At 46.0% G+C, this 20,572-nt stretch overlaps 1 protein-coding gene across 5 annotated transcripts in view; it reads left to right on the top strand.

The window, feature by feature from the left end:
• caskin1 (CASK interacting protein 1) overlaps positions 1–19,932 on the top strand; it is an 854,777-nt gene extending 834,845 nt beyond the window's left edge. For all 5 annotated transcript variants that reach the window (XM_086000518.1, XM_086000521.1, XM_086000520.1 and 2 more), the window contains 3 exons: positions 957–3,197; positions 12,006–12,387; positions 14,539–19,932. In XM_086000518.1, coding sequence (XP_085856644.1) covers positions 957–3,197; positions 12,006–12,387; positions 14,539–14,635 — 2,720 coding nt within the window. In that variant the 3' untranslated portion in view covers positions 14,636–19,932. The remainder of the gene's footprint in view (positions 1–956; positions 3,198–12,005; positions 12,388–14,538) is intronic.
• Positions 19,933–20,572: the final 640 nt, after the last annotated feature.

Here is a 20,572-nt window from a genome sequence, read left to right as displayed (position 1 = left end):
TATGAGTCGTGATTGCTAGAGATTGTTGGTAAGTGACTGATGGGGGTGTGGTGCATTGAGCAGTGTGTGAGGCTAGTGGTGCAGATGATGGGATATGACATTTGAAGATGAATTCACTGACCTTGACCACTCATGTGAGGTCATTAAACTTCTTCCTGCACTGCGTCCAGTTTGTTGGGACTATACTGCTGGCTGCTCCATTTGCCTTTTCCGCATTTGCCTGGAAGTCCTCCTGGCCCCCTGTGGAAACAGGACCTCTCTACTCCTGTTCACCTCCTGCATCAAGGCCTTCAGTGCTGCATCGGAGAACCTTGGAGCACACTTTCTCCCGTTGTGACATCAGTAGTATTTTTCCCAGCCAGATGAATCGCCTGCTGCAGGCAGAATGCACCTCCCTTTTAAGAGGTGCAGACTACCTTTAAGTAGTGCAGGCTAGCTTTAATTGGGGCTAGCCTCGCACGAACTTGGGCCCCCTGCTGAGTGTGCAGCCACTCAGCAGCGTGTTCAGCGCTGGGCTGCACGCCACAATCATGTTAATCAGCAGGCAGCACGAAGTTAGCGTGCTGTCTGAATTACTTTGAACGGGTGCTAGTTGATCCTGCGTCGAGATACCCACGCCCGTTTTCAGGGGCAAACAAATTTCTAGCCCTTTATCTTTAGAACTAACATCGAAATCAAAGCTTTACCTTGTATTTTAGTGGCAGTTTTGTGAAATGAGCGATTTACAAAAAGATGCTTCTCTGCAGCGTATAGCCTGCAGACAACTTCATTGAAAAATGTTGCAACAAGAGTAGAGAGGGAAGCACTTCAAAACGTTTTACATTGGCTTTCAGAAATCATTATACCTTTTGATGCCTGCACTGGGCCGAGTTAGTGTTTGAGGTTTGGAGTTTTTTTTTGTTGTTGAAGCAGCTGGAAAGTAATTTTTTTCTTTTTTATTCTTTTCGTTCTGTTAGGTCATCAAAAGAAATTTATGCTCGCTGTGAAGAAGCTGGCTGAAGTCCAGCGAGCTGCCAGGTATGACTCTGGCACTCTGAAGAAGAAAGCCCCGCAGTCGTTGGAGATTGTGGCTATTGAGTCTCCTCAAGGTGAAAATGCCGAATGCCAGTCTCCCAAAATGTCCACTTTCCAAGACAGCGAGTTGAGCAACGAGCTGCAAGCCGCCATGACCAGCGCCGGTGATGCAAAGGACGGCGTTGAGCAAAGGCAAGCCAACCATGTCGTGGCTGCTCCAGAAGGCACAGCGTACCAACCGCAAGTGGGCATTCAGGAAGGTGACAACGGCAGCGGCAAGACAAAGCCAAACGGCACTGCTCAAGAAATAGCGGGAGTAGGGAACCACCTGCAAAGAGCAGCTCTATCGAAAAGCCAGGAAAACCTCGAAGGTCCTAGCCATCGACCAATCGTCACGGAACAAGTCGGCCCCACGAGGCGGGGTCACCGACAAGGGGTTCAAAGGGCCAGTGTACCTCCAGCACCTGGGAAGCCAAGAGGATCCTTCTCTCATGCTCATCAAGCGATGGCCTCAATGTCAACATTTACTCCACCACAGACGCCAACAAAGCCTCGGCCTTCCTCTCCGCAGACTCTTAATGTTCCTCAAGCGACAGCCAAAGTGAAGCCCATCCCGCAGCTTTTGCAGACAGACCGGCCGATGTCCCCGAGGTCACTCCCACAGTCTCCTACGCACCGAGGCTTTGCTTACGTGATCCCGCAGCCTGTGGAATCTGAAGGGATTTCAGGGCCTGGCCATACATCGAGTCCGCTAGCCCAGGCTGTCCCTGTTTTGCCCGTTTCCGTTCCGGTGCTCTGCCTTCCTCCGCATGGAGATGATTCCGACGAAGACCCATCGAGGCCAAAGAAACGAGCGCACAGCTTAAGCCGCTATGCCATGTCTGACAGCGAACAGGACAAGGACGAGCTTGCTGTCCCCGACGTTGGTCCTTATGCCACGATCCAGAGGCGCGTGGGAAGGAGTCACTCGGTGAGAGGCCAGTCGACAGCCGACAAAAATGTTAACCGCAGCCAATCCTTTGCCCTCAGGCCAAAGAAGAAAGGGCCACCCCCGCCACCGCCAAAGCGGTCAAGCTCGGCGATATCTAGTACCAATCTCACCGATGACTTTTCAAAAGAAAGGGAAATGGGAACCATCAAGGACTTTGACGCCAAAGGAAGGTTTAAGGAGCAGCGACGAGCCAGCGACTTTGGAGGAACCGTGGAGACGGGAAGCGTTGGAAGTGTGAAGAGTATCGCTGCCATGCTGGAGTTGTCGTCCATCGGTGGCGGTGCCAGGGCTCTTACTCTGCATCGATCGTTTAAGGCTGAAAGGGGTCTTGGAGGGTATTATGGTCAAATGATACAACCAGCCAGTTCAGAACATTCCAGAGTGGCCACGGTGCTGGCCACAATAAAGCGTGGGCCTCTCGACAGGTCTCGGGATGCAGTCGGATTAGACGGTGAAATTATTAACAGGAGGCGGACAATTAGTGGTCCTATCACTGACTTGATCGCGGCTGCAAGAAGGGAGAGGCCTGAAAGTGTCAAACCAGTGGCAGAAACTGAGGTGGCCCTGGATAGACTTCAAGTAGATCATAGCGGATCATCCAGGAACAGCTCCTCTGAGAACTTACCATTTGCCGAAGAAGGTAATCTAACAATTAAGCAACGTCCTCGGCAGCCCGGCTCTCTGAAGCCTGATACCATGGAATTACTACCCCATCTTCAGGCTAACTCCGAGGTCATGAGGCAGCAGTATTCCGGCTTCACGGCATTTGAACTCACGAGCACACTGAAAAGAAGAGGGAAGCCAAGGCCAACCCAGCAGCAGGAGGTTGTCGCGTTTCATTTAACGGAATCAAACACCGTTAAGCGGCGGCCAAAGGTCAGGGAAAGGGAACAGTTGGAATCTCCTCAAGAGGCCCAGCACCTTACAGTGCTTCAGAATGGCACAGGAACCATTAAAAGAAGACCCGTGTCAGACATGACTGGAGGTGAAACATATCCGAGCTTCTTGACTGTAGGAGATATCCCCAGAAGAAACAGCGGGGAACATACCTCACACCTTTCTGACGGGGAGACGAAAAGGCCCGTTAAACCCCCAGTGTCCCCCAAACCTTCGCTTTCTCAGCCAACGAAAAGACATGGACCACCACCAGCCAGTGCCAAGAAGTCTCCATTGCCTGGTCCTGGGAGTCCAGGTACGTTTTCCAATTATTTTTTAAATTTACTTCAGCTAACCTCCCCTGCCCCATTTGTCTCCTACATTCCATGAACACTCCTGCAGTCGAGAGCTGGAATGGAAGGCGTTACATTCATCTGGGCACCATTTATAACATAAGGGGCACCCACTGTGAGGCAGGATTGAAGAAGTAAGATTATCTGTTTCTTGTATGTGCCCCCACCCACAGCAACCACCCCCTCCCCCAGGATGAGTTGTATCATCTCCAAGAGGCTCCTCATCATGATAGGACTAAAAAAGTGATGAAGCAGTAAGTGGTTGGCAGGTCTGTCTATCAGCCAATACTCTTACATTGTGACGTGCAACTATATATATGGATATATATTTCTGCATCAAATTACAGCACTTTTGGATTTTTAGAGATGAGAATATAAATGTCCTCTTTTATTTGCTGTTTTTTTTATTCATTCATAGGATGTGGGCATCGCTGGCAAGGCCAGCATTTATTGCCCATATCTAATTGCGCTTGAGAAGGTGGCGGTGAGCCGCCTTCTCGAACTGCTGCAGTCCGTGTGGTGAAGGTACTCCCACAGTGCTGTTAGGGAGAGAGTTCCAAGATTTTGACCCAGCAATAATGAAGGAGCGGCAATATATTTTCAAGTCAGGATGGTGTGGGACTTGGAGGGGAACTTGGAGGTGATGTTCCCAAGCACCTGCTGCCCTTGTCCTTCAAAGTGGTAGAAGGTGCAGGTTTGGGAGGTGAAGAAGCCTTGGCGAGTTGCTGCAGTGCACCCTGTAGATGGTACACACTGCAGACACGGTACGCCGGTGGTGGAGGGAGTGAATGCTTAGCCCCTCGAGCCTGCAATTCAATTAGATCATGGCTGATCTGTATCTTAATTCCATTTAACCGCCTTAGCTCCATAATCCCTTGATAGCCTTACCCAACACAAATCTATCCATCTCAGTCTTGAAAGCTCCAATTGTCCCCCAGAATCCACAGCCTTTTGGGGGAGTGATTTCCAGATTTCTACTACCCTTTGTGTGAAGACGGGCTTCCTGATTTCCCTCCTAAATGGCCTAGCTCTCATTTTAAGGTTATGTCCCCTCGTTCTCGATTCCCCCACCAGAGGAAATCGTTTCTGTTAGCTAGAGTTATTGTGTGTACTTTAAGACATCAGTAATTTGGTCTTGCTTCTGTTTTATCCCCTCATTAATAGTATAAAACGTGAGCCATTGTTCTTTGTGAAAATGTCCATATGAAGACTGATCCCTTACCTATCTTCCTCCTCACAACACTATTAATGGGTGTTAGCTGGGAAATTTTAAATGTTCTTGTGAAATGAACTTCTCCATCCTGTGATTGAGTCAGTTTCCCCTCACAAATCAGAACAGCTGTATCGATACAATTCTCCAAAGTGACCATCAACACCTGTTAATGTCACATCATTTTTTTTTCCATTCAACAATCAATTTTCATTTATAAAACCACAAGATTGTTAGTGATTAAAAATAGATACGTTGGTGAGTTTTTCGAACGCGAGGCATGACTGCACTTCAGCTACAAGAACCAAGGGAGCCATGTTAGGAAATGCCCGCTGCTTGGGTATCCAGAAGATTAGCACTAAGGTGCCGTAGTTGTCCTTTGACCTGTTTGAAATGGTAGTAGGGGTGGGGCTTCCCCCTTGTGTTACTCTTCAACCACAACAACAACTTACCTTTATATAGCGCCTTTAACAAAGTAAAACATTCCAAGGCGCTTCACAGGAGCATTATCAAACAAAATTTGACACCAATCCTCATAAACAGATATTAGGACAGGTGACCAAAAGCTTGGTCAAAGAGGTAGGTTTTAAGAAGCGTCTTAAAGCAGGAGAGAGAGAGGCAACTTTCTTCAACAGCACCTCCCAAACCCTTGAACTCTACCACCTAGAAGAACAAGGGCAGCAGGCGTATGGGAACACCATCACCTCCAAGTTCCCCTCCAAGTCACACACCATCCTGACTTGGAAATATATTGCCATTCCTTCACCATCGCTGGGTCAAAATCCTGGAACTCCCTCCTGAACAGCACTGTGGGAGTACCTTCACCTCATGGACTGCAGCAGTTCAAGAAGGTGGCTCACCACCACTTTCTCAAGGACAATTAGGGATGGGCAATAAATGCTGACCTTGCCAGCGATGCCCACATCAAGGAACGAATGAAAAAAAACTCTATTGATGGCTGTTAGTGTTTCAACCCATAAGGGTAAAAATTCCAATTGGCAAACTTCACGGACAAATGCTTCACACACTCATCCTAAGTTCTTGTGTGGGCTGTTTTTACTCAGGCGTTAACCCTTTTAAAAAAAACAGATTAATGCATGCATAACAGCAATGTAGTTTTGAACATGTTAAGTGCTCATATGTAAAGCTCAGCAATTGCCATTTCTACTTCAGGGTTAACAGCATTGTATTTATTTAGCAATCTGCAGACACCATAGCATTAACCAATTAAATTTCACAGGTTAACTCGAACAATATCCACATCTAGGAGAGTTCAATATTTTGGTTGTGAGATAGATTGTTTTTTCCCTCTCTTGAAGTAATTATTGTTTCGTCTCCAGTTTTTTGGTTGCTTTTTTCAGTTCTAAATATCCATGGCAGCATTCAAAGGACATGCAGTAATTATAGGACATTTCCCCTGTAAATCTGCAATGCAGCCCTGAGAAGTAACATTCTTCTATTTGCAACATAAATAAAGCAAAACAAAACAACGGGCTAGTTCCCAGTTGTGTAGAGTTTGTAATTTTATTGCTGATTGTGTCACCGCTGTACAGGAATGCTGTGGAGTAGTGGTTATGCTACTGAACTAGTGATCTAGAGGCCTGAAACGTGAGTTCCATTCAATCCCACCAGGGCAGTTTGAGAATTTGAATTCAGTTTAAAATCTGGAAATAAAAAGCTGCTATCAGTAAAAGTGACCATGAAGCTGTTGGATTGTCGTAAAAACCCAACTGGTTCACTAATAATAATAATTCAACTTTATTGTCATTGCACAAGTACATGAACAACAAAATGTGATCTTGCAAGCTCCCATGACTGGGAGAAGCAAAGCCGCTACGTCGGTGCGCGCCGCCATTCCATTTCCACCATTCCTCCTGTCCGACAATCTTCAGCCCAACGCCCGGGCCTGCTCACCAGCCGCTCCTCCTTCCGTGACCTTCTCACCAACCGCCCCTCCTCGGGGCTCCTTCCGTGACCTTCTGCACCTGGTCTTCCCTGATGGTCACCCCTCCAGGTACTAACCAGGCCTGGCTCTGCTTAGCTTCCAAGCCTTGCCCAGTGACCCTGTCCCTAGTCCCAGGAACATGCCATCTGTACCTGGTCTGTGACCCCAGTCCCACAACAACGTGGTTTGACTCTTAACTGCCCTCTGAAGTGGCCGTGGAAACCATTCAGTTCTGTCAGATTGCTACTGGTTCAAAAGGAAGGCCCACCACCACCTTCTGAGAGCAACGAGGGGATAGGCAATAAATATCAACCTTGCTGAGAATGAATAAAAAACAGATATATTTCTCTGCTTGAGGACGTGTGTTTTACCTCTTGCACACTCAGTTGCCTCAATGCATTTCACACGTACTACTGGTGTGGTCTAGTGGAGGTTAGACCCTTCAGGAAGTAGGTTGTGTAACATCTAATTTACTCTGTAAATTTAAAAGGAGAGCGCAGTTATGTTAATCTTAGGCTAACATAGCTAGCGTGTAAAAGGCAATTTGATACTTTAATGTGTGTAGGGTACTCACAGATTAATCTCAAATAATAAACAATATATTTGCTCATTTTAGGTGATTTATTTTGTTGTTGGAGCTTACATATGGCCACTAGGGCTTTTATATCCATCCAGGGTCTTGTACTGTGAGACACAATGGTGAGCCTCTTGTCAAGGAAATGGAGTCAAGCAGTGAAGACAGAGAGCGCACAGCTCCTGACAGTCCTTGTGCAGAAACAGAAATAAGAACTTTCATTGCTATAGCGCCTTCCACAACCTCAGGATGTCCCAAAGCGCTTTACAGCTAATTAATTACTTTCTGAAGTGTAGTCACTGTTGTAATGTAGGAAACGGAGCAGCCAATTTGTGCACAACAAGCTCCCACAAACTGCAGTGTGATAATGACCAGATACAGGAAACTTTGTGTTATCCGGAGGCTAAATGTCCGGCAAGCTCGAGCCACCGGCAAAAATCAGGAGCCGTTTTGTTAGGTTTTTTTCTTCTCGTGGCTTTTTTTTCCAACAGTCAGGCTCTGCAAAGTCTCTAGCTTAGCAACAGCTTCAGAGAGACGCTTCCAAGGTACGGGCCGACTGTTTAGAAGCTGTTGCTAAGCAACAGTGTTTGTTGTCAGATACGGAGATGAAAAGCTCCGTATGCTTCAACATTAACGCTGGTGTGTCCGGCAGTTTTGAGGGAACGGCAACAGCTCGGTGCCGGATAGCACAAAGTTTCCTGTAATCTGTTTTAGTGATGTTGATTGAGGGATAAATATTGGCCAGGACACCGGGGAGAACGCCCCTGCTCTTCTTCAAAATAGTGCCGTGGGATCTTTTACGTCACATTGAGAGGGCAGACAGGGTTTAATGTCTCATCTGAAACATGGCACCTCCGACAGTGCAGCACTCTCCCAGTACTGCACTGAAGTGTCAGCCTAGATTTTGTGTTCAAGTCTCTGGGGTAGAACTTGAACCCACGACCTTCCGACTCTGAGGTGAGAGTGCCACCCACTGAGCCAAGCCTGACTCCTTCAGGGTTTTATTTTTAAAGAACCAGAGTGAAGGTGTGATTTTATATATTGCTAACCATCGTGTCCCTGAAGGACAGCAGGGTAGCTTCTTCACAGCTAAATTTTGTATCAAAATTCATCTGCTTATATGTAACACAACACGTCGTGTTTTGGGCCAATTACATGCCTATAACAATAACAACAACAACAACTTGTATGTATATAGCGCCTTTAACGTAGTAAAACATCCCAAGGTGCTTCACAGGAGTATTATAAGACAAAAAATATTTGATACCGAGCCACATAAGGAGAAGTTAGGGTAGGTGACCAAAAGCTTGGTCAAAGAGGTAGGTTTTAATGGATTGTCTTAAAGGAGGAGAGATAGAGAGGCAGAGAGGTTTAGGCAGGGAATTCCAGAGCTTAGGGCCTAGGCAACTGAAGGCACGGCCACCAATGGTTGAGCGATTATAATCAGGGATGCTCAAGAGGGCAGAATTGGAGGAGCGCAGATATCTCGGGGGGTTGTGGGGCTGAAGGAGATTACAGAGATAGGGTTGGAGCGAGGCCATGGAGGGATTTGAAAATAAGGATGAGAATTTTGAAATCAAGGCGTTGCTTAACCGGGAGCCAATGTAGGTCAGCGAGCACAGGGGTGATGGGTGAACAGGACTTGGTGCGAGTTAGGACACAGGAAGCCAAGTTTTGGATGACCTCAAGTTTACCTAGGGTAGAATGTGGGAGGTGATGTGCCTCAATTATTCCGAGACTCGAAGTTAGCAGAACAAAAGTAAGGCTTTTATTAACTTAGAACATAACACGTAAACTAGAGAGATGTCTTCCTTCAGGAGGCTGATGCCCGACTGAACTTAGATTACAAAGGAGCCAGGTATGGGCGGAGCCCTGCACACAACCAATTCCAGCACATTCCAATACATAATACATGAGGACTGGGGGAAGGGAAAAGACACAGAAAGCAGGCAGTTACAAGACACAGAAAACAGGCAGTGATGAATGGAATATATTTCATCACATTCACCCCTTCTATAGATTTAGTCTGTTCGGGGGTTTGATAGTCCTCTGCGACCGACGTGGCTGTTGTGGTGCCGCGGGTGTCGGCTGGGTGTCCCCGGTAGCCTCCTGGGTCTCTGCCGAGGGTGCCGCCGGGGTTGTTGAAGGGGTAGTTGGTGGGGGTGCCGTTGGTCGATGTTCTTCCGGGGGTGATGAAAGAGTAGTGGGTGGGTAAGGGTTGCTGTGATCGTCGTCGCTGCTATTGCCGTGGTTGTTGTCGATGCCGGCTGGGGCGACGTCTTTTATGGACACGGTGTCCTCCCTTCCGTCAGCGTGCCGGACATATGCGTATTGGGGGTTGGCGTGGAGTAGGTGTACTGGCTCCACGAGAGGGTCCGTCTTGTGGCCCCTCACATGCCTTCGCACGAGTACCGGACCTGGGGTGGAGAGCCATGACGGCATGGATACGCCTGAGGTGGATTTCCGAGGAAAGACAAACATTCGTTCATGAGGCGTGGCATTAGTGGCCGTACACAATAGCGACCGTATCGAATGGAGCACATCCGAGAGGACTTCCTGCCAGCGGGAGATAGGGAGGCCCTTGGTCCTTAGAGCTAGGGTGACTGCTTTCCACACTGTCCCGTTCTCTCGCTCCACCTGGCCGTTACCCCGGGGGTTGTAGCTGGTGGTACGGCTCGTGGCGATCCCCTTGGACAGCATGTACTGGCGTAGCTCTTCACTCATGAAGGACGCCCCCCTATCCGTGTGGATATAGCTCGGCATACCGAACAGGCAGAACAGGCTGTTGAGGCATTTAATGACCGTGGCGCTGGTCATGTCTGGGCAGGGGAAGGCGAATGGGAAACGGGAGTATTCGTCCACAATGTTCAGGAAGTAAACATTGCGGTCGACGGACGGGAGGGGGCCCTTGAAATCTAAGCTGAGCCACTCGAAGGGCCGTGTAGCTTTGATTAAGTGGGCTCTATCTGGGCGGTAGAACCGAGGCTTGCACTCAGCGCAAGTGCGGCAGTTCCTGGTCAGAGACCGAACTTCCTCAATCGAGTAGGGTAAGTTACGGGACTTTATGAAGTGGAACAGCCGCGTGACCCCTGGGTGGCAGAGGTCGTTGTGGAGGGTCTGTAGCCGATCCTCGGTGGCGCTGGCACACATCCCTCGTGAGAGGGCGTCAGGGGATTCGTTAAGGGCCCCTGGCCGGTAAATGATGTCGTACTCGAAAGTGGAGAGCTCGATCCGCCACCTAAGAATCTTATCATTTTTAATCTTCCCCCTCTGTTTATTGTTGAACATAAACGCTACCGACCGCTGGTCGGTAAGTAGGGTGAAGCGTTTGCCGGCTAGGTAGTGGCGCCAGTGGCGCACTGCCTCCACGATGGCTTGGGCCTCCTTTTCCACGGAGGAGTGTCTGATCTCGGGGCCTTGGAGGGTCCTCGAGAAGAAAGCTACGGGCCGCCCCGCCTGGTTGAGGGTGGCCGCCAAGGCGAAGTCGGACGCATCACTTTCCACTTGAAATGGAGTGTTCTCGTCCACTGCCTGTAGCGTGGCCCGCTCAATATCCTGCTTAATGCTTTTGAAGGCGGCGTGGGCCTCAGCAGAGAGCGGAAAAGAGGATGCTTTCAAGAGGGGGCGGGCTTTGTCGGAGTAGTTGGGGACCCATTGGGAATAGTAAGAAAATAACCCCAGGCACCTTTTCAGGGCTTTGGGAGTGTTGGGCAGGGGCAGCTCCCGTAGGGGGCGCAATCGGTCGGGGTCTGGTCCGATTTCCCCATTCTCCACCACGCTGCCCAGTATGCAGAGGCGCGTGGTGTTGAAAACGCACTTGTCCTCGTTATAGGTGAGGTTGAGTTTTTGTGCGGTTTTCAGGAACCTCTCGAGGTTCGAGTCGTGATCCTGCTGGTTGTGACCGCAGATGGTGACGTTGTCGAGGTAGGGGAAGGTTGCCTGCAAGTGGTGGTCATCGACCATGCGATCCATCTCCCTCTGAAAGACCGAGACCCCGTTCGTCACCCCAAAGGAGACTCTGAGGAATTGGTAGAGGCGTCCGTTCGCCTCGAAGGCGGTGTACGGGCGGTCCTCTGGTCTGATAGGGAGCTGGTGGTACGCTGACTTGAGGTCGATGGTGGAGAACACCCGGTATTGGGCGATTTGGTTCACCATTTCTGATATGCGGGGTAGCGGGTAGGCGTCTAGTAGGGTGTACCTGTTGATCGTTTGACTATAGTCGATCACCATCCGTTTCTTCTCGCTACCCCTTACCACTACCACTTGGGCGCGCCACGGGCTGTTGCTGTGTTCAATACTGCGCTCTTTCAGGAGCCTGTCTACCTCGGTCGCGATAAACCGCCTGTCCTCCCAGCTGTACCTCCTGCTTTTGGTCGCTGTTGGCCGGCAGTTAGGGGTAAGGTTCGCGAATAGCGAAGGCGGCTTTACCTTCAGGGTAGCCAGACCGCACACTGTGAGGGGCGGCTGGGACCCACCGTACTTGAGCGTGATGCTTTGGTGGTTGCACTGGAAATCCAAACCCAAGATCACGCTCGCACATAGATTCTTCAATTATTCCGAGACTCGAAGTTAGCAGAACAAAAGTAAGGCTTTTATTAACTTAGAACATAACACGTAAACTAGAGAGATGTCTTCCTTCAGGAGGCTGATGCCCGACTGAACTTAGATTACAAAGGAGCCAGGTATGGGCGGAGCCCTGCACACAACCAATTCCAGCACATTCCAATACATAATACATGAGGACTGGGGGAAGGGAAAAGACACAGAAAGCAGGCAGTTACAAGACACAGAAAACAGGCAGTGATGAATGGAATATATTTCATCACAGGAGGCCAGCCAGGAGTGTGTTGGAATAGTCAAGTCTAGAGGTAACAAAGGCATGGATGAGGGTTTCACTAGTGGATGAGCTGAGGCAAGAGCGGAGATGGGCGATGTTACGGTGGTGGAAATAGGCGGTCTTAGTCCTGCCGTGGATATGCTTGAATACGGTCTTTATACTGCAGCTTTTATTAACATGATATTTCTATCCATCTTTATTTCAGAAGTAAAACGTGCCCCACCCCCTGTGTCCCCTAAACCACTCCTACCTCCCCCCGTGACTCCACCCAAACCTATCAAACCCCACACCATTCTTCAGTCTCTGAGTGCCGGTCCAACTCCTGTCCCTTCTCCCGCCAAGCAAACAACTATCAAGGCAGCAAGCACACCAGCATCCCTGTGTTCGAGCCCAGCTAAACCGATTGCCAGTGGCCAACCACAACAGGTCCCGGTCAAGCCGCCGAGATCCTCAATGGCCGGGCCTTCCACAGAGATGGCCACGACAGAAGTAGCACAACTGAAGCTCGAGGAAACCAGCGCATCGCTGGCAGCAGCTTTACAGGCCGTGGAGGAGAAGATTAAACAGGATGAGGGGCAGGAAGCAGAGTAAGTTCGTTGGTTCAGTTCCGTCGTGTGTGGGTGACGCACTGAGGTCAACAGGGTTTGAATCCAGCTCATGGGTGAGGCAAACGTAACCTCTCCCCGCCTTTGTAAGGAGCCTGCGTGGAAGCCCTTTGGGCAGAATCAGTAGAATTTTTAGCAGATACAGCATCAACCTGCATATTATTTTGTACAAACTGGTACGAAATCAGCGCTCTCGCTCAGTGAGGCAAGTATGGTAGGTGTAAAAGGAGAGGAGCAAAAAAAGTCGCACTTTTGCAGTCTTCTGAGACAGGGGCTAGGGCACGTTGTTGAAGACGATAGAAGAAAATTTACTTGGCATCCTGCCTGTGCCATGCATGATCTGCAAGTGCTTGGTGTTGCCATTGGGTTCAAAAGGTGGAAAAGTGTTCCCTTCCGCAGCACTGATAATTGAATCACAGAATTGGTGTGGATTTCTGGATTAGAAACGGGACTGAAATAACGACATTCGAGCTGCTGTACATAGTTTTAAGATGTTCTTTGCACTTTTTAATTTGCACTATGGGTAGGTAGAGGTTATTAATCACCATTCTCACTGATGATGTGTTTCCAAACTTCCAAAAGGAGAATATTAAAAAGGGAAGGGTGGGGAAAATGAGTTCCCTCACCGCCCTCGCCGCCCCCTCAGTACTGTCGGATTTTTAGTGGTTCCCAAAGCATACAAAAAAAATACTATTAATAATGAAGTGGAAACCAACATTAAATTATAAAAAATACAAACACAGCACAGAAGGAGGCCATTCGGCCCATCGAGTCTGCGCCGGCTCTCCCTCACAAAATGTCCCTGCTTTCACACAATTTTGTATATATTTATTGGAAGTATTGAAGTAGATGGAAGGAACAAATGCAGTACAAAAACGAGTTCGTTTGGAGAGGTGCTGTTTTGTATCTGCAAAAACTGAGGGCAGATCTCCCTCAGATAGACTGCTGGAAAACTGGCGGAGCGAGATACAAGGAAAATGGGGCGGAGGGCAGATTCTGCCAAATCTTTGCCCCACATAACTGACTCAACAATTTTCCTACACCCCCTAATGGGGACTCACTGTGGGGACTCCACCGTGAATATACAGTGAAGGTGCATTGAGGAAATTTGGACTGGTTCTCAATGGTGTAACACCAGCGGATGGAAGAGAAGTCCTAGAGCACTTCCGATGGAAAATCTAGCCTGGAGTGGTTTAGGACTATGCGTAGGGGTCAGAGTAACACTGGCTAGGCATTAATACAACAACTTGCATTTATATAACGCCTTTAATGTAATGTCCCAAGACGCTTCACAGGAGCATTATCAAACAAAATTGGTCACCGGGCCACATAAGGAGATATTAGGCCAGGGGACCAAAAGCTTGGTCAAAGAGGTAGTTTTTAGTAGCGTCTTAAAGGAGGAGAGAAGCAGAGAGGGAATTCCTGAGCTTAGGGCATGGCCGCCAATGGTGGGGTAATGAAAATCGGGGATGCACAAGAAGTCAGAATTTGATTGCAGTAGAGAGATATTTGTGATTCAACGAGCTATCTAATGGGCAGCAAAGCAACTTAGACCAGGAATGGCCCAGGTTCGATGTCCAGTTCTGTATTGAGTTAGCTGATTTCAGCTATGGTGGTGGTATGGGCTCTATAATTGGCCTCAGCACTAATGGGTTGGGGGGGTGGAGGGTAATCAGGGTCCACGCTCCTATCCAGTGACATGTATGGATGTCGGCCGAGGACTGGATTGACCTCCGCTGTAGTGACCCCCCACAGTTGAATAACATGTTGTCAAGGCTCAGACATGAAAGAGCAAGGTATTGGATGGCAGTCAATGCCATGGAGCTCCAGCAAGAAATCAGGAGATGAGGAAAGAAAAGCCTACTCCTGTTCCTATGTTCCTAAAGTTGATGAGGAAAGCATTTTTTTTTTAAAAGAGTAAGGTATCTCTGGTCCACAGCGACAGAAATAGGCATTCCTAGAAATACCTGTTAGCTTTTTGAAAGACTCCAAAGATTTAAGTGGAGTAAATTTATAAATATTGAATACATAAGTGCAGCACAGCATATCTCCAGGATTCTGCTGTCTAGATAAACAGGCTTTCCATTTTTCAATTACTCGCACAAATGAAGTGCAATGCCTTTCTCTCCACAGGGCTGCTTCTGAAGTGAAGAGCACAGGCAGCATTCTAGATGATATCGGCAGTATGTTTGACGACTTGGCTGATCAGCTGGATGCCATGTTGGAATGAAGGAGAGGAAATAAACGGCAAGAAAACCTCAGGACTCAATGTGGGCACAATGATCTTTAAAATCCTATCCAGACCAGTCTCGGACACAATTTCCCTCCATGAACTCATCTGTTTTTTTGGTTTGCACAATTCACGGAAAAACAAAAAATAAAACCCCAATTCGATTACCTCAGGATCTTGTTGCGCGAAGATCTGCCGGATTGAATTTACCGACGTCATCTTTCAAGGAAAACAAAAAAAAAACAGTCTAAAGATTTGGATTGGAAGCAGACGGAGATGCGAGGTTGAATTGTTTTAATATAGATCCGAGATCTTGCAAACATGAGGATGTTTAAACTCTTAGAATAAAAAAAGGTGTTAATGTGAGATGTAGTATATGTACACTGTAAGCATGAGAAGTAAGATAGGTTTGTAAACATTCATCGCAGATGATGGAGATTGTACACACATGCACAAGGACATGGTTGAATTGTGACACTAAATTTCAAGTTGTTTTTTTTCCCCTTGGTTGCAATGTCAGTGACAGAGACGAATGGGATTCGGGCTAGGCTGCTTTTATTACTTTCTATTTAATAGTATTGGTAGTTTTGTCAGTCAGGTGATACAGAGATAAAAAGAGAAAAATGCTGGAAACACTCAGCAGGTCAGGCAGCACCTGTGGGGAGAGAGAGAGAAACCGAGTTAACGTTTCAGCTCGATGACCTTTCGTCAGAGCTGACACAAGTTATACAGAGACACTGGAGTGGTTAGAGGAGAAATGGTGCTTATATAAAGACGCTCAATTGGTTAAAAGGAACAAGGGTATTTTGCAAACACTCAATTGGTTAAGGAGGAACGAGGGTAATTTGCAAACACTCGATTGGTTAAGGAGGAACGAGGGTAATTTGCAAACACTCGATTGGTTAAGGAGGAGCGAAGGTAATTTGCAAACACTCGATTGGTTAAGGAGGAACGAGGGTAATTTGCAAACACTCGATTGGTTAAGGAGGAACGAGGGTAATTTGCAAACACTCAATTGGTTAAGGAGGAATGAGCAACTGACAGCCTAACAGAGGAAGTGAGCTCCCCTGAATGATTTAGTGGAGAAATGCTGTGTCCAGCGCAATGCCAGATTTGGCATCTGTTGCTGAGATTGCCAGCTTCATTCAGCTGGCTCAGGAGTCCAGGCAGAGCAGTGGTTTCACTAGCACTGGGGAAGGGTGCTATTCTGTCAGGTTTCCTGCTCCTGATCACTATCCTGTTGGAAAGTGGCCATGCCGCGCCTTTGAGGGCGCAATTACGGTTAACCGTCATGCCTGCCAGAGTCAAAAAGCCTGCAACCATTCACCTTCCAAGTTCGCAGTTGGAGAATGGCCATTTGGGCAGGTGCCAGGGGACTTTGGAACAGTGGCCAACGAGTCAGCGCCTTTGGGAAGGAAGAAAATCGCAATAAAAACACAAAGGAAGATGCAACACTATAAAACCACAGCATTCAAATGAGTAATCATTTACTGCCTGTCTATAGTGTTATAAAATTGGAGCATATTTTTTGTTGGGGAGGGGGAGAAGATAAACCAAATTAAAATGTCAATATAAAATATAATATTTTGAAATCTGCTCTTTGCAATTAAAAAATTAATTTGATTTAATGTATGCTTGAAAAAGAAATGGAAGACATTGAAACTAATGTTCAGTGACAAAGAGCAAGGTTTGTCGACTTGTTAAAGAAGGAGTGAGGTGCAATTGGGACTGAATGAAGCCAACAGCTGTCAATATACTTTGAATGAAGTCGTTCAGAGTCAGTTAAAAGGCTTGTCCCACCTAAATGCTGCTGCGCTTCATTCAGTCAGAATGCGGTCATTTCCATTCATTCTAATAATTAGTGAAATCCATTGTGCTTCTCAGCTTTTTGCACATGATTTTGCTGTTTTTTGTGTTTAAAAATGAATAATCCTGAATTTCTTCCTCTTGAATATTTTGTAACACACCTAAAATATTCTTGTAAATGCTATATAAAGGTTCAGGTTAAAGGGTGCAGTTTTAATTCCAAACTATTTTATTGCTGTGCATTTTGTTACATGCTCAATAAGTAGCAAAACTTTAAGAAAGAAAGAGCTTGCATTTATATAGCGCCTTTAACGACCTCGGGACGGCCCAAAGTGCTTTACAGCCAATGAAGTGTGTTTGAAGTGTAGTCACTGGTGCACTGTAGGAAACGCAGCAGCCAATTTGCACACAGCAAGCTCCCACAAACAGCAATGAGATAAATGACCAGATCATCTGTTTTTGGGTGTTGGTTGAGGGATAACTATTGGTCAGGACACTGGGGAGAACTCCCCTGCCTGTCCTCAAAATAGTGCCAAGGGATCTTTTACATCCATCTGAGAGAGCAGACAGCGCCTCCGTTTAACATCTCATCGGAAAGACTGCACCATTCCCTCAGTATTGCACTGAAGTGTCAGCCTAGAATGTGTGCTCAAGTCTCGAGAATGGGACCTGAACCCACAACCTTCTGACTCCGAGGCAAGAGTGCTACCACTGAGCCAAGGATGATGAATTGAGATAAATGATCAGTTAATCTGTTTTAGTGAAGTTGGATAAATATCAGTCAAGACATTGGGAGAACTCCCCAGCTCTTTTAAACAGAGCCATGGGATCTTTTGCGTCCACCTGAGAGGGCAGACGGGGCCTCGGTTTAACGTCTCATCTAATAGACGGCACCTCCGACAGTGCAGCACTCCCTCAGTACTGCACTGGAGTGTCAGCCTAGAGTGCTCCTGATGAGTGAGGTTCTGCACCAGAAGTATGCATTGGGAAAACTTACTTTACAGTGCATTGGGCATCAATTCCATGCCCTAAATCGTGCGAACCAGTTTGTTCAACTCGCTTGCTAATGGCTTCAAATGTTGCTGCTTCCTTTATAATTGATTGAGGTTCATGGAGCTCATCTCCTAGTAAAGCAGATTATCCTTAAGTGGTGTTAATAGGGAGAGGTTTGCAAGCGCTAACACTGCCAGCGAAGCTGAATTGCCAAAGTTCCATGACTTTAGTTTGCCATGGTGGAAGGTCAGAGGTCACACATCGTCCCTCACCAGAGTAAAAAAGCATTATATTTTAAAAAATGTTTAATTGTTCAGTTGTTTTTGGTGAATTCAAATCCTGTGCTTGATGTGCGTTATGATTTTGAAGCTGTTATTTAATACATCTGAAGATGTTAGATTCACCAGTTCATCTCAATATATTGACATATACAACTGATCCATCTATGAAAGGTGCTTCTGTTATTTTGTAGTCCATTTTAACCAAGAGCCCCTTATTTGCACAAATTCAAATATTTCAAGATTTTAACGAGCTGGAGAGCATCATGTATTTTATACACTGACCTAATGTCCTGTCGTCTACAGTCAGGCCGACACTGTATTCCAGTAGGCTTTTCTAATGAGGCGTCTTTAGTAGGAATCACTTGTCTGCAAAACCGTAGGAACAAAGAAACACTGAGTAGCAAGAAACTAAAATGAAACCCAAAACGGATGGCCTATCTGTCTCCATTTTTCCCCTTGTTGTGATTTCACTCCCATGTATACTGGTGTCTGCTCAATTATCCTCCTTCACTATGGCAAGTTAAAAATGGAGACACATAAGGTCTTGTTGTATAGTGAACCTTTTCTACTACTTTCAACATATTGAGGGATAGGCTGTTGCAAATGGATGTGCCCTTAGATTTAAATCAGTCACCTTCATCTTACTAGTTGAGGTGGTCAAATTATTACTGGACCTTTGCCATATGTCCACAGCACTGAACTGTCCTAGATGTGTTGCCTGGTCTATTTTGACACTGAGAGGTCAGGGTTCAGACTATGAACGATGCAAACGGCATGGCAGAGCAAGATGTTCTCTGTTATTGTCATTCTCCACCTTAAAGGGTTAAAAAGAAACAGACCATTTTAAACACATACACACTTACTTAAATTCCCTGGTTTGGTTGTAGGCTCACGGATCCCAAAGGGCTTTTGCACACGTTCTAATTACACCAGCCTTACTGGTTCGGTTATGTCGGAGGCTTAAAGTTCAGCCAGATAAGCAATTCTAGATGGGCATCTTCTGCCTCCTTGTGGCAGGTTTAAATCATTGCAGAAATAGAAATCCATAACCATAAAAACAATGAAAGCATACACGATGGTAGCTATGAAGCGAAACGTTGGAATTTCCCTAAAATGGAATACAAATCCACATCATTTTCCTTTTAAAAAGATACAGAAAATGTTTAAAATATTTGTGAATGATCCTGTTCACAGATGAGAGATTTTACTGACCCGAAAGTCTATATTAAATTATATATTAAAATGATTTACTCTAGCACAAGCTGAAAACTCCTGTAAAATTCTACTTTATTTTGAAGCCATTTTTAAATAAAATATATATAAATGATGTTTTTAGATTGTCATTTTAATTTTGTTGATTTTTTTTTTTCCTTTGGTATTTTCAATGTTGAAGCAAAAACATTGTATGCATTTTTTTTAAATGAACAATGACGTGCCTTGTTTAAGTTGAAGATTTCTTTTGTTAATTGCTTTCTGACATTGAGTTGTGTTTTTGAATTTCAGTTGTATGTGTGTTCGGGAGGAACACGCCTGTTGTAATAACAAATGTACAAACCGTGTATAAAGTCTGGTGTAATGCCTGAATTACAATGAATGCATCTGCCTGTGGTTTGAAAAAAGTGTCAATTGTAATTCTCGGATTTGAGCTATTAATTGTCTTATATCGTGTCCAATGACCCAGTGTGTTTGTCACAGTTTTGAAATTTCTTCAAAGCCTGAAAAAATAGCCGATGTAAATTGTAAAAAACAAAACAAAAAAAATTTAGAAAGCCCATAAAAAATTGTATGACTGTTATATTTTTATTAAGTTATGAAACTGTATCGTATTTCCATTATGTAAAAGCTATGCATCTTGACGCTTCATGCTATTCCGTGCTCTAATGAAAGTGATTAATGTTGTTCGGTGTGTTGTGGTGTTCGAAGAGGATTCCATTTCTTGTCAGTTTTTATCTGCGAGAAGCAACTTCGATCTTACAGAGAGTTAGAAGGAGAGAAAATTGTCCACTTAATGTATTCTGGGAAGCCGGTTTATTTTTATCTTTAAAAAAAGGGACTATGTTTTCAATGGAATTCCTCAAGCGTCAAGGCTGCAAAATGTGTACGTCCTGTTGAACCCTGCCAATGACTATCATAACCAACATGACAGGCATGTGGCAGTGTTGTGCTTGACTGATTGCATTTACTGCCATTGGCTCTAAATAAATGTTAAAAAGGTTATTTTGTCTAATTTTCCTTTTTTTATATATATGTATATCTTTAACAACTTATTCTTAACAATAAGAAGAAACTGCACTGGCAGGAAAGTTGGTAACCAGAGGACACAGATTTAAGGTCATTGGCAAAAGAGCCAGAGGTGAGATGAGAATTTCTGTTACGCAGCGAGTTATGATGATCTGGAATGCATTGCCTGAAAGGGCGTTGGACGCAGATTCGATAGTAACTTTCAAAAGGGAACTGGATAAATACTTGAAGGGGAGAACATTGCAGGGCTGTGGGGAAAGAGCAAGCGGAGTGGGATTAATTGGATAGCTTTCAAAGAGCCGGCACAGGCACGATGTTGTGTTGTATAATTCTATGATAACTGTAATGAACACAGTGTAATGCCATGCATTGCACTCACAATACAGCCCCAAGGGTAATTTCCAACCCAAGAAGGAGCAAACTTAAGGATTATCTGTACAGCAGTAACCGAGTCAACAGCAGTCAGCCTGGCTTCGGTAGGGGAAGAGCCTGCCTGGGCCAACCTGCTTGACTTTTTTTGAGGAAGTGACACCACAAATGGACTCATGGAAGGCATTTGACAAAGTTCAACAGCAATAACAACAACAGCAACAGCTTGCATTTATGTAGCGCCTTT

This window comes from Somniosus microcephalus, chromosome 11 (genome assembly GCF_052327205.1).
Source record: "Somniosus microcephalus isolate GS21.2 chromosome 11, FLI_Smic_1.0, whole genome shotgun sequence".
In the NCBI taxonomy this organism is placed as follows: domain Eukaryota; kingdom Metazoa; phylum Chordata; class Chondrichthyes; order Squaliformes; family Somniosidae; genus Somniosus; species Somniosus microcephalus.
Note: the sequence above shows the minus strand (reverse complement) of the source record. Positions and strands in the feature narration are given on the sequence as shown.